This window comes from Polypterus senegalus, chromosome 12, assembly GCF_016835505.1.
Source record: "Polypterus senegalus isolate Bchr_013 chromosome 12, ASM1683550v1, whole genome shotgun sequence".
In the NCBI taxonomy this organism is placed as follows: Eukaryota; Metazoa; Chordata; class Cladistia; order Polypteriformes; family Polypteridae; genus Polypterus; species Polypterus senegalus.
The window spans coordinates 96,288,203-96,303,243 of record NC_053165.1 but is presented as its reverse complement, the minus strand read 5'-3'; the positions used below and the strand labels follow the sequence as shown (position 1 = coordinate 96,303,243).

The 15,041-nt window shown below is 38.5% G+C and overlaps 1 protein-coding gene across 3 annotated transcripts in view; it reads right to left on the bottom strand.

Moving 5' to 3' along the window:
• The window catches only part of LOC120541399 (cytosolic carboxypeptidase 4), a 917,845-nt gene that overhangs the window by 486,305 nt on the left and 416,499 nt on the right, over window positions 1-15,041 (bottom strand). For all 3 annotated transcript variants that reach the window (XM_039772988.1, XM_039772990.1, XM_039772989.1), the window contains one exon: window positions 11,281-11,732. In XM_039772988.1, the coding sequence (XP_039628922.1) occupies window positions 11,281-11,732 (452 nt within the window). The remainder of the gene's footprint in view (window positions 1-11,280; window positions 11,733-15,041) is intronic.

Genomic DNA, 15,041 nt, shown 5'->3' with positions numbered 1-15,041 from the left:
CTGACGTGTATATGAAGAGAAATCAAAATTACAAAACTCTCTGTGACTGGAATGTGAGCTGTCACCACTTCAAAAAGCGCTGCGCTCAGAAGACGACCTTTAGCCACAGAAACAAAACACAGAAATTCTTGTGACTTAAAGATGAGCTCTCATCACTCCAAAGAGTGCTGTGGTTAGAAAAACATCTTTCTTTTTTTTTTTTTTTTAACTTTTATTGAATTTATTAAAAGTATGTAACATTCCATATAATCAAGTCAAACTTAACAAAACTAAATTCAATCGAACCCCTACCCGTGAGTCTTTAAGATAAGTGTTTATTCTAAAATGTTATTGATTAGATCCTGCCAGGTTTTTTAAAAGTTTTGCACAGATCCTTTAAGTGAGAATTTCATTTTTTACAATTTTAGATAGTATATAACATCAGTTATCCACTGACTTAACAAAGGAGAGTTAGGATTCTTCCAGTTGAGCAAGATAAGTGAAGTAAAGGCAATTACAGTTGGTTTGTTCTTCTTTACTTTAAGCCCCTCTGTGAGCCCACCAAACCAATTGTGACACCAAGGCTGTCTGAAAGGCCTTTAAAGCTTTTGGTCCAAAATGATGTTAATTTGGTACTTTGGACCTTGACCTGGAAACATTTTGGACAATTTCAAACGAGATAGAAAAGATTTTAAGTTGAATGATTGTATGCTTTGCGCATATGGAGCTCGAGTGAATTCTGTGCCTGGCTGCCTTCCACTCCTTTTCTGAAATTTTGTGTGAGAAATCCTTTTCCCACTGTCCTCTGGGAGCTTTAAAAGGCAGTGGCGTAGTTAGATGTGCGGTGATTTTTGGTGGCAGCAAAAGGTCAGTACAATTCATGTGTAAGCATCAGGGTTCAGAAAAATATCACTAATGAATGAATGATTTTTATGCCCAAATGCTTCAAAAATAATTTTCAGACTGTCCTTCTGTAATGGCATCAGACACAGCAGTTGAAATTTATGAGGCAATAACAAAAATAAACATAAATATTACAGCGCTAATAATTTTTAGGAAGTTAAACAACTAATTTACAGTTTATAATTTCGTTTTGTCATCACTCTGAATGCATTCTTGCTCTGCACAGAAAACAGGTTCTGGTTTTCACAACGTAATTATATTAAACTGATATAAACTAAACTAATATAACTAGTAACACGGCTTATCAGTGCATCTATACTATATTCTTGTCTTGTTGATGCTTATAAGTAATATGTGAAAAATTATTGCTGTTTCTCTATATATGAATAAATCTATGCAACATTTATATTCATTTTTCTTTATAAGTCATTTTAAGTTTCTATTTAAATAGGTTAACATATTCAGATATGTTGGAGGGCAGCAAATTGAAGCACCGGCCCGAGTGGCACAATCTTTAGCTACGTTACTGTTAAAAGGAAAGGACTTTAAAATGGTTTTATATATATATAGAAATACCATCTTGAGTCAACACTGATCAATACCTCTTCTGGAATAGAAATAAGCAGGAGGTGAGGAAAATTGGGCAGATTTTGTTTAGCAAAGTTTCTAATTTGGACAAAGAAGATCTTTCACCACAAAAATCTAAATATAGAAGTTCTTTTTGACTAGAAGAAGGGCTTTAGTCCACTCAAAAAGTCACTGTGGCTGTAATGCAATCTCCAAACTCAAAAATACACTTCACTATTAATGTGTGCTGCCATGAAAATCCAGGTTTAAAAATGGAATCTACTATGAAGGTGTGCGGCCACAGAATTTGACTTGAGAGCATATTTTTCTTGATGCCTTTTTGCATAACGTACAAGACACAAATGTATTTTTGTATTTTTTGTACACTTTTCATCACAAATATCATTAGTTAAATATGTATTTTCCTCTAGAGGCATTCTGCCATTAAAATCAAGACTCAAAAATGTATTTTCTCTAAATATGTTCACCCCACAGGGTTCAAACTTGTGAGACCCAAATTACTGTTCTGGAATTTTCTTCATGACATCATTCAATGAGGCAATCCTTAGTATCCATGATGTGTACCTGAGCAACACATTAACTAAATACAGTGGAACCTCGGTTTACGAGTAACTTGGTTTACGCGTGTTTTGCAAGACGAGCAAAAATTTTTAATAAATTTTGACTTGATAAACGAGCGATGTCTTGCAATACGAGTAGTATGGATACACTTTGTCTGCTGAGCGTCATGTGATCACAACTGAGCTGATGGTTCTCTCTCTCTCCTTATCTCGCTCGTTCGCTCGCCCAGCGCGTCTCTCTCTCTCTCTCCTTATCTCGCTTGTTCGCTCGCCCAGCGCGTCTCTCTCTCTCTTTATCTCGCTCGCTTGCTTGCCCAGCACGTCTCTCTCTCTTTCTCCTTATCTCGCTCGCTCACTCGCCCAGCGCGTCTCTCTCTCTTTCTCCTTATCTTGCTCGCTCGCTCGCCCAGCGCGTCTCTCTCTCTTTCTCCTTATCTCGCCCGCTTGCTCGCCCAGCGCATCTCTCTCTCTCCTTATCTTGCTCGCCCGTCTCTCTCTCTCTCCTTATCTCACTCGCCCATCTCTCTCTCTCTCTCTCTGGCAATCGTCTCCTATTCTCCATCTGAGTCTGTGTGCCTCACTCATATAGTCAACATCCGTACGAGCGTATACTGTTTACTACAGCATTGTGACTGTGTGTGTGTGCGCTGTGAAGTGCGAGTCCCCATCTTGCGCCCCAAAACACGAAGCCTCAGTACTTTAACACCAGCTTTATTCAGCTTGAAACAGCAACAGCGCTATTATTTATTGTAGCGGGATCTTTATAATGTTCCTTGTATGACCCATTGACGACAGGCGCTTATAGCATGTCTGCGATCTTTTTGGATGCGCTTATACGGCGAACTGCTACAGCGCTGGGAGACTGCGAATGCTTTGGGACGCTCTTCCACGTGTCGTCCTGTTGGGTGGAATCTAACATGAGTTTAGAAACTCACACCAGCCATGATTCTTTTTAAAGGTAAAGTGCAGGTTAATTTGTATTATGTATTTTACTTTATATTTTGTATTAATCATTTTTATATGAATAGTTTTGGGTTGTGGAACGAATCATCAGAGTTTCCATTATTTCATATGGGGAAATTCGCTTTGTTATATGAGTGCTTTGGATTGCGAGCACATTTCCAGAACGAATTATGCTCGCAAACCGAGGTTCCACTGTACTGGGAATCAAAAATAAAATTGTGAAATTAAAAAAATAAAATTAAATCTTTCTCAGACAAGAACATAAAAATAAAACACATACATGAAAATAAAGAAAAAAAATTAAAAAATCAACTTTCGAAATAATACAATCTATTTAACTAACAAAATCTATCTAAAACAAAAAGTTAATTATAAAAGCTAACTTAAAACACAAAACGTACAGCTGAGTGAGGTGTGGGCTTGATAAGACAACTCATAATGTGGGTCTTGTTCCAGACTCATTTCTGATATTTGTGCATGATGAACAGTTTTCCTTTATTACAGCATGCTTTGCATAGGTTAATGAAGATTGCATTTTAGGTACATCTGAGAGAAGTATATGACAAAAGAGTCAATGTAATGTTCTTCCCAACATATATGGATAAACGGAGATCACTCCTCACAAAAAGAATTCATTTTCTTTTTCAATTTAAAGTTAGAATAAGGCTTCACTTTTTCATTGAGGTCCAGAAGGTGGGTTTGGAATCTTCTAGTTAAGCAAAATGAACCATGTGTAAGCAATGTAGTGTAGATTATTATAATAACGTTTACATTGTGTAAGGTTATGCCATCTGGCATTACTTGATATCAAAGAATAGGGAATGACATTAGATCCAAGGCTACCTCAAAAAATGCTTTTATTTGAACCCAAAATGGTCTGAATGTAGATCATTCCTTAAACATATGTCATAACAAGGCAGGCACTTAATGACATCTTTCACAGTGTGAGTCTGGTCCTGCATACTGCTTAGACAGCTTAAAAGAAGAAATACATCATGTGAGCAATGTGCAGTTTTTAGCTCTGTTGTGGAATGTTTCACACAGATTAAAGCTGGGCATGGCTGAATTCCATTCTTTATCAGACGTTCTAATTGAGAAAACATTTTCCTATCATTTTCTCAGATCACATAGTGGTAAATTCCTAGACATTTGTGGGTATGACGCAGAAACCTGTGTCTTGTTTGTCACATTTAGCCAGTATTGCTTCAGGGATAGATATTGATTGAAATGTAGAAGGTTGCTTTTGGCAACATTTCTGATTTGTGTATAAATAATTTGTGTATAGTGTCATACACGCGGACAACTAAAGGGCTTGAATAAACGTAATTTCACACCTAACCGGGGGGTGGTGAAGTGCACTGATTCTCTTTCTCAATTCCTTGCAGATCATTCTCAGGAAGTCCTGCCCGGTCCTGGGGCAGCCAATGACATCATGTCCGGTTCCAGCCCTGATGACATCACTTCCTTTACTTCCATAACACCATCCAACCTCTGATCATTAGGGACAAGCTGACAGAGTTGGGAGTAGATTCATACATGATAGCATGGATCTTAGACTATCTTAAAGACAGACCTCATTATGTGTGTCTCGGGAACTGCAGGTCTGACATTGTGGTCAGCAGCACAGGAGCGCCACAGGGGACTGTACTTTCTCTGGTCCTGTTCAGCTTATATACATCGGACTTCCAATACAACTCGGAGTCCTGCCACGTGCAAAAGTTTGCTGATAACACTACTATCATGGGCTGCATCAGGAGTGGGCAGGAGGAGGAGTACAGGAACCTAATCAAGGACTTTGTTAAATGGTGCGACTCAAACCACCTACAACTGAACACCAGCAAAACCAAGGAGCTGGTGGTGGATTTTAGGAGGCCCAGGCCCCTCATGGACCTCGTGATCTTCAGAGGTGACTGTGCATAGAGTGCAGACCTATAAATATCTGGGAGTGCAGCTGGATGATAAATTGGACTGGACTGCCAATACTAATGCTCTGTGTAAAAAAAGACAGAGCCGACTATACTTCATTAGAAGGCTGGCGTCCTTCAACATCTGCAATAAGATGCTGCAGATGTTCTATCAGACGGTTGTGGCGAGTGTCCTCTTCTATGCGGTGGTGTGCTGGGGAGGCAGCATAAAGAAGAGGGACGCCTCACGTCTGGACAAACTGGTGAGGAAGGCAGGCTGTATTGTAGACACTCAGTTTGACATCTGTGGCAGAGCGACGGGCGCTGAGCAGACTCCTGTCAATCATGGAGAATCCACTGCATCCACTGAACAGGATCATCTCCAGACAGAGGAGCAGCTTCATAGACAGACTGCTGTCACCATCCTGCTCCACTGACAGATTGAGGAGACCGTTCCTCCCTCACACTATGTGACTCTTCAGTTTCACTCGGTGGGGTAAACGTTAACATTATACAAAGTTATTGTCTGTTATACCTGCATTGTTATCACTCTTTAATTTAATATTGTTCTTTATCAGTATGCTGCTGCTGGAGTATGTGAATTTTCCTTTGGGATTAATAAAGTATCTATCTATTTAAAAAGCCGCCATCTTAAGACAGCAATCAGTTCTGTTTTGGACTCAGTCGTGTGAATATGTTTGTTCTAGTTAATCAATTTTGCAGCCGGAAAATATTATATGGGTGGCTGCTCCAAACCTTCCCAATGTCTCTTGGTCGTTTTTGTGACAATAGTTAGCAGATTATGTTTAAGAAATCATAGTTCAAGGGATGACAGTGGGTTAGGGTTGGAGAGTGAGAAAGCAACTTTTTTTTTTTGATACCCATTTTATTTTATTGGGAGGAAGACAAATGTAAAGTTGGTGTGAGCTGAAACATTAGAGCTTTCACTCATGAAATGATGGCAGAGATAGCATTTCTGCAGGGGACATACTTAAATCACACTTGGCTGAAAACAGACAAAGAAATTAGTCTTTCTAACTTCAGCAGAAAGACCAGAAAGGTAGGAATTATAATTAATTGTAATCGTAGGTAGGAATAATAATCACATTACATCTTGCCTGAAGAAGGGGCCTGAGTTTCGTTGAAAGTTTGCATATTTTAATTTTTTTCAGTTAGCCAATAAAAGGTGTCATTTTGCTTGACTTCTCACTATAAATAAGTAAGTTATTTTTCTCATACATCAATAAAAATATTAAACTTATGTCAATCTGATTCTTAGACAAATTTTAGATCTTACTTTGTTTTGGTTAGGGTTAATAAAAGCAAGATGCCATTCCAGCCACAAGCACACAAGGAAGAAACCAAAAATGGGAGGGATGCCAGTCCATTACACACCACATTCATTAGAACACTCTAGACGAGAACAGACCATTCAGCCCAACAAAGCTCGCCAGTCCTATCCACTTATTTCTTCAAAAAAAAACCATCAAGTCGAGTTTTGAAAGTCCCTAAAGTCTTACTGTCTACCACACTACTTGGTAGCTTATTCATGTCACACATACAAACAGAAACAAAAAATCAGACTGACAGCATGTCTTAGGAATGACAAAGGAAAGTGGAGCCCACGGGTAAAGATTTGTGAAGATCAGAAGCCCATTGTGGAATGAAAACAATGTCTGAGTGTTAAAGTGTGAGAAAACAATGCAATCTGTTGTGCTACATGCCAGCCTGCATTAGGCATATACAACAAGAGATTGTTATTTTGTTATATTATAGTTATTTCTCACAATGATTTCTTCCCTCTCTTCATTGTTTGTGCTATTTACATTACTGGCTTCTAAATAAATATTTTCAGTTTAAGGCTTACCTTTATCAGTGTTACAATAAAATGGATGATGTGATCTTCTAGCATTCCAGGAGATCAATTTCTTGCACATTTGTCAGTCTACTTGTCTACTCACTATCATCATTAGTTCTTTTGCAACATTTGTCCAGGTCATGTGTACTTGTATGCCAATAATAATAATAATTGATGTTCTACCACCTGACTGAAGGGGTCTTCCCATTGCCAATATGTGCCTTTTATGGACTTTACATTTCATTCACTCCTCTGAGATGACAGTAGAGCCTTATGATTGCTGTCTTACACTGAGAGGTCAAAACTGGGACACACATGATGCAGTATCCAAATGAAGCAGTCAGTAACATTTAGGACATTTTTCCTGCTTTTGGTCACTGAATTATTACCAGATGATTATTATACAGGTTGTTGCTTTTTAAAGACACCAATCAGTCCTCCTTGCCACAGCCTCAACAAGTAGAAGGCGTAAACAACACAACAGAATAACATGCTCCTTGCATTTTTTGCATGTGTGTGTCTTTTAGTGCTTTGTATCTTGGCTTCTGCTGTTAAAAAGAAAGGTAGCCAAATGTTAAAATGACACAACGAAAAGATAAAACAAAAACAATAAAAAATATTCTACGCATTTAGAAGATCACATTTTGTCATTGTACAGTATTCGATACACAGCTGAAGAGCAGAAAAGTAAAATGATCCAATGTCAGTTAAAGATTGATAGTATCGTGTAGGCCAGAGATTTTCAATCCACCGTGCGGCTGTAGCTTTTTGTCCCAACTATTTCATAATCTGTGGATCATTTCCACCTTTAATTAATCTTATTAAATTAATAATTGACTTTTTTTTCCTTCTCTTATTTTTCATTCGAGTACAATTTCCTTTTATAACAAATAATGATTTTTTTTTGCCGTAGCTTTAAATGCTTATCTCTTATACTGCCATTTACATTTTGATTCTGTTTTTTTCTGTAATTTGCTCTTTTATTTGTATGTGAATACTGACACTGAATTAATGACTATAAGAGCAGACACAGGTACAAATTGAACTGAGTGCTAAAGGGAAACAGCTACTCCAGTGTTACCCACTTGGGACTTATTAGCAAACAGTGGCTTAAATGACTTGAACATAATATTAAGCTGCATCTATCACACATACAGTAAATTATTGCATTATCCAATATTCAATCTGATATTTTTTAACATAATCAGTTTGTAACTTCAGAAGGATTGCAAAAAAGCATAGAAACTGGGAATCGATAGCTTACTTAATAAATGGAGGAGTCCAATTTAAAGATGGGATGAAAATCTGCAACCACGGCTTTAGAACTTAAGAATAGTTGTGATGGGATGAGACCATTCAGACCAAAAGGCGCATCCATCCTATTGACTTTGATTGTCTAAAATAACATTAAGTCAAGATTTGAAGGTCCCTAAAGCTCTACCTGCTACCACACTACATGGTAATTTACTCCATGTGTCTACAGTTCTTTTGTGTGAAGAAAAAATTTGTAATGTTTGAGTGAAATTTGCCCATAACAAGTTTCCACTGTGCTGATTAACTTCATAATTTTAAACACTTCAATCATGTTATCCCTTGTAATCTCAGTTTCCTTTTTACTGAAAAAGCTTCAACGTCTGCAATTTTTCCTCATAGTTCATACCTCTATGTTCTGCAAGTCAAGCTAATCATTCTTCTCTGCACCATCACTATAGTTGTTATGTCTTTTTTGTAATGTGGAGACCAAAACAGTACACAGTACTGAAGGTGAGGCGTCTCTAATAAATTATATAATGTAAGCTTAACCTCCCTTGACTTGTACTTTACACATTGTGATACATAACCTAACATCTCACTAGCCTCCTTGATTGCTTCTGTGTACTATTTTGATGTACAACTAGATAGCATCGAGTCCCCTTTGACTCCTGGATCCTTCTCATAAGGTTTTCTTTTCAAGTTTCAGGCTTCCTATTGTGTATTCAAATATAACATTTCTACTTTCTATGAGTAATACCATACATTTGCTTACTTTAAATTTTATCTGCCACAAATCTGGCCAAGCGTCTATGCTGCCCAAGATCTTAATGGTTCAATCACATCTATTTCCTATTACAGAATACTAATCTGGACAAGCTTCCACCCTCTTTGGTACTTTGGCATATGGTATTGAAAAGCAGTTATTGATTACCTCTAAAAAACTTAAATAAAGTCCCGAAAGACTAAAATATCCCCCTGTAAACTTTCACTTTTAAAATTATTATAAATATGTAAATTGAGACCTTCCTGTCCATCATTGGGCAGTGTCCACATTAGGGGGTCTAGTGTTTGGGGGTTGTCAGGGTCCCTGGATTGAGCTTGGAAACGACTTTGTGTAGGTTACTCAAATGGATAATAGTAGACATTATTAAATAGACAAAGAGAAAAAGATAATTCTAAAATATGCTTAAGAGAAGCAACTAAATAAGAGTTAAAAGGACGAAATAGGAAGAAAACAAATACAATATACTGTAAATACAAAGACTAAGTAAAGAAAGAAAAGGTTACAGTTGTGTTTAATTTAGAATAAAGAGTAGTAGTGTTTTAAAGTAAAAGATTCATTTTCACTCCTTTTTACCTGAAAAAGACCACACGGTCTGATAGGAATTCACATTTTTAGTAAAGCACAGTGCTATGAAGAAGTATTTGCCCCCCTTCCTGATACCATCTATTTTTGTACATTAGTCACATGGTTTCAAATCCATCCATCCATCCATTTTCTAACCCGCTGAATCTGAATACAGGGTCACGGGGGTCTGCTGGAGCCAATCCCAGCCAACACAGGGCACAAGGCAGGAACCAATCCTGGGCAGGGTGCCAACCCACTGCAGGACACACACAAACCCACCCACACACCAATCACACACTAGGGCCAATTTAGAATCGCCAATCCACCTAACCTGCATGTCTTTGGATTGTGGGAGGAAACCCACGCAGACACGGGGAGAACATGCAAACTCCACGCAGGGAGGACCCGGGAAGCGAACCCGGGTCTCCTAACTGCGAGGCAGCAGCGCTACCACTGCACCACCGTGCCGCCCTGGTTTCAAATCTCTAGACAATATGTAATACTAGATACTGTAAAGGGGACCTGAGTAAACAAAGAACACCATTTCTAAGTTAGTACTCAATATATTTAAGTAATAAACATATCCAGCACCTTGGATAAAGCAACTGACACCTTAGTTAAATACTCCGACTGACTAAATTTAATTGATAATTAGACTCTCCTGATTTAACACAGTTGGCCCTGTTGAATCTAAAACTCTTCATTTATTGACCTTTACCATGACAGTGAAGAAGTCACTACAAGGTTTCTTGAAGAACACTATACCTCAATCAAAGGAAATTTTAGAAGAGACGAGGAAAAAAGTTATTGCAACTTATCAATGAGAAAAGTGTTACAAAGTCATTTATTTCGAAGTATCTGGGTCTCCGCTCCATTAGAGTGAGAACCATTATCTCCAAATGCAGAACATTTGGAATAGTGGTTAATCTTCCCAGGAAAGAAAAGCCTGCTAAAAACACCCCTATGGCACAGCAACGACCGATTCAAGAAGTCACGGAGGATCTCAGAAAAGCAGCTAGCTTCAGCTACAGTCACTATAATAAAGATACTGCATAAATATGGAATACATGGGAGAGTAGCAAGGCAGAAACATCTACTATCCAAGAGTAACATCAGTGTTTGTCTCATATTTGGAATTACTGTATTCCTTTTCATTACTAAACAAAAAAAAAAAAAATCAAACTAAACTCTCCTCAAACCAGAATCTAAACCTGATACAAATTTGCTGTGTCAGTAAATTTTAACTGCCAGTGACTGTTGTTGACTAACTGAAGAACAATTTCCCAGAGTCAATTAAGCTTAATAACAGAAGTAGCTTCTTTAGTGAGTTTCTAACATGTTCATAGGTTAATAAAAGTATTAATATGTAATTTCATTGACTTAAGTTTGCAGAAAAATACTCTGGAACAAGTGGCAAACATCATGCCCTAAAACAGACGAGTCAATTTAAGAAAATAGCTCATCACAGGAAAATTGGTTGTGTTAAACTAAGACTTTTAGCATTAATTTAATACTGGGGGTTTTACTGTGTGTTTTGAATAAATTACTAATTATTACTGTAACCAATGTGCACTTTACGAACCGTCATCATAATGGTCAGGATAAGTTTTCAATATCTGAAATTTTAATGAAGTATCATTGAACAAACTCGTTGACCAACATGCATTATGGGGTTAAGAAATCTGATAGCTGCTTTAGTGTCAGATATTCAGGCTGTTAAACTGAAGGTTAGCAGAGGTTATACAAGAACTCCTAAAAGATCTTCCAAATAATCTTTGTCTAAACTCAGGGATAATAATGTGATATCTGATGAAGATCACCACACAAGGTAGTATGTAGATAGAAACAATTTGATTGCATTACCTTTGGGTTAGTATTTTTGTTGTATTTTTATAAGTACAGAATTAGGTTGTTGCAGGTTACCTTTGGACTCCATCGTTGCGTTCTGCTATAGACTGCTGATAGGGTAATGGGAGGTGTCCCCAGAAGTCAGGGAAAGCTAGTAAAGAATATCCTGCAATTGACTTAGTCTTGGCTGCAAAATTGGTGTAGATCTCTGGATCATGACCAGGGATAGAGAATTGATGTCTTTCAAGCAGTATACTCAACATCTCATGCCTCATAGTTATAAGATGTGGGCTGTGAAAGCTCCTGGCTTCTTGGTACAATTCTGAAACTGCAGTTCCAGTTGTCTCACAAGATCTGTGAGTCTGCTTAGATTTTTGAACTTGCTCGTCAGATGATCCACAGTGAGAACTACAATTGTTCCTTATTGTACCACTGCTATGTTTCTCGGAGTGTTTGAGTCCTTTTTCACTGTTGTCACCCAGAATGTCCTTCACCTCAAAACTGGCCTCTTCTGAGCGATCCACATCCTAAGAATAAAGAAATTATTTTTCTATATGTATACTGTAGATTTACTTTATTTCATAATTTGACAGATTCATATATTTCTACATTTTTACAGAAAAAAGGATTACTATTAATTGTGGAACCCAAGTTTGTTAAAAAGAACAACCAATGAAAATGGAGGAAAAAAAATTCAAAATATGCAGTTCTACATAAATCATTTTGCCAAAAAAATAATTAAAACAGGAAATAATTTATCTGTATTTGCTAAATACTCAATTGCACAATATGAACAACAGGAACAGAACAGGAAGGCATAAAAAATCTTTCATCAATTACAATCACATCTTGGTGATTAACGACCTTGTTGCCCAGTTTTGGGCAAGCATCTTAACCAAAAAGGAAAAGAGAAACAATAGGAAAACATATTTAAAAGGTACTGGTGATAAAGCAGATTTATTGTATTTCATATGTTAAAGCTACACAGCAAGAAGGACTGCTGTCTGACAGATTCAGAGAAGATGACCTAAACGTGCCACAGTCACTTTCAGTATGGATGTTGCATGTTCATCATGTCCTTCAGCTTCCTCTCAAATTCCAAATGTTGTGCAAAGCTAACAGGTGATGTGGAATAGTCTCTGAATGACAGGGTTTATTTGTGTTTGCAAGAATTAGGCCTTCAAATGACAAACATTCAGTCCAGAGCAGCTCCTGATACCTTCTGCTGCACTATGTAAGCTTTGGAAATCATTGTACCATTTAGTTTTGGGTGTGGAAGGTAGCTGGTGGTCAGACCCAGCCGGGACGACTGGAAGGACTGGGAGCCGGTCTATACGTCCCCAGGCCAAGAGGGGGCAACCCCCCTAGATAGGGTGGGGAACACGGGGACGGAGTGAGGAGGCTCAAACCCATTGGAGCCTGTGGCCACCACCAGGGGGCGCCCCGAGCCTCATTGAGCCTGGGAGATCTGCACTTCCGCCACACCTGAGTGAATGGAGGACCTTCCAGGGACGCCTGGAGTGCTTCCGGGTGCTCATGCGGCACTTCCGCCACACCAGGAAGTGCCGCTGGAAGGACATCGGCAAGCACCTGGAGCACATCTAGGTGATTATAAAAGGAGCTGCCTTCCTACAGTTGGGGAGCAAGAGTTGGGTGCTGGAGGAGGATGAAGCTCCAGCGCGAGGAAGAAAGGCAGCCCATGGACGTTAAAAGACCCGTGGTTCGGGATGAATGGTGCGGGAGCACTGTGTGCTGTGCGGGACTGTGTTGGGGACTTTTGTAAATAAAAGCGTGTGTTTTATACTAGTGCCGGTGTCAGTCTGATGGTGTTCGGGCTACCTCGCACATGGGGCTACACAAAGAGGGAGACGGTTCAACTCCCAGGATCAAATGTAGTTTATTGTGCTTCGTGTTTTCAAGTTCAGCCTAATCTATTTTTTTCAATGGTGGTTTCTAAATTGTACAGTGTTAGGGCTTTCACTGAAAGGGAGGCTGTTTGCCAAACTGGAAACACTTCAATTCCAAATTGATTGTTATGTTCAAGTTTACTGTTTGTTACTGTCTGTTGTAAGCCTTAATACGAGGGGGAGTCAAGCTAAACTTAGAAAATGGAATTTATTAGAAAGTTGAATGAACCTTAACAAAACTGATCATGTCAGTTCTTAATGTCATCTCCACCCTTCTCAATGCACTTGAGCCTGGAAGTGCCAGCAGAATAAAAAGGTTTTGTATAGTCTTTGCCACTACTCGTGCACCCCTTTCTTCATGTCGTCATCTGTCTTGAATCGATGACCACCCAGATGTTTTCTTAGAGGTCCAAAAAGGTGCAGATCACACGGTGCCAAATCTGGCGAATAAGGAGGATGTGGCAATACCTCAAACTTCAGTTTCTCCAGACAAGCCTTGGTGTTCTTACAGTGTGTGTGTCATTGTCTTGCAGCAAAAGAACTCCTTGAGTTAGCAGTGCCCGCCGCTTGGATCGAATTGTAGGCTTCACGTTGGTCTCCAGCAAGTCACAGTACCTTGCACTAGTGACTGTAGTACCCCTCAGCATGTAGTGTTCGACAATAACTCGAGTGCACGAGTGGTGGCGAGGACAAGACAAAACAATTTTATTGTGCGGGCACTTCCAGGCAGGTGGCACAAGTGTATTGAGAAGGGTGGAGATGACAATGAGAAGTGACACGATCAGTTTTGTTAAGGTTCGTTCCATTTGCTAATAAATCCCATTTTCTAAGTTTAGCTTGACTCCCCCTTGTATGATGGATTATTTTTACTGAGGCTTCAAATATTACCATTTCACGTAGAAATGTTTATCTTGATTCAAAGATATAATCAAAGAAATCCTCCATTACTAAAACTTAAGAATAACTTACCTCATGTCAGAACATGAATTTCACTGCCAGGGAATTTTTGTGCCTTATTTTGTATACACATCCCTTGTAAATTGAAGGTATGTATTTAAAACTACTCTTGTTTATCACGCCTCAGGTTTGTGACAACATGCTGCATTTTAGTTGGACATGTAAGTTAGATTTTCACGGTACTCTTTACATATAACAACATTACCACAACTACTGCTCCTAAAAGGGAATTCAACACAAATATAAGAGAAACATTCTTTCTGAGACCATGGCAAATGAATCCAATTGAAATTATTTTGGAATATTTGGGTCATTTACTATTTTTGGCGTAAACCTTTCACATTTCTATTGCCAGTTCCGCTCTACCAGATGTACAATTTGGATACACTGGTTCATTGAGGCTCTAGAAATCATTTTGTTTAAGTCTAACACGTTGAACTTAAGCATCGATGCGACCATAGCTCCACTTCTAATACACAAAGGGGAAGTGCCAAATCAAGGCTGAAACAACAAAATAAAAACTAATTACTTCGAGAATTTTAGAATATGTTGTATGAAAAGGTGAAATGAAGTGGGAAAGATTCAAACAAGAAATGTAAAGTACAAACTAACATTAGGGGTGACCTTAACGATTAGCAGATTGGTCAAAGTTTTTGTTTGAAACTAACAATTTTCAGGCATGTTTTCTCCAGGAGTTCTGTATTTATTCTCCTTTGTCTAAATAAACACAGTCTGCAATGAGTGGCTGTTAGCATGTAGCTTGTGTCAGATTAAGGGTTCACTCGCATTGCTTTGAGATAAACTATCCATCATTCTGCACTCGCAAAACAGTTTTGATTAATGAGGACCTTCCATAGATGGAAGGAGGTCTGAAACGTGACAAAATGCATATGATGCCTTAAAAAGTGATGCGGGTAATAAGGCCAACATGCCAGGACTAAGTTCTTAACAGCTTCTGATTGCAGATTAACA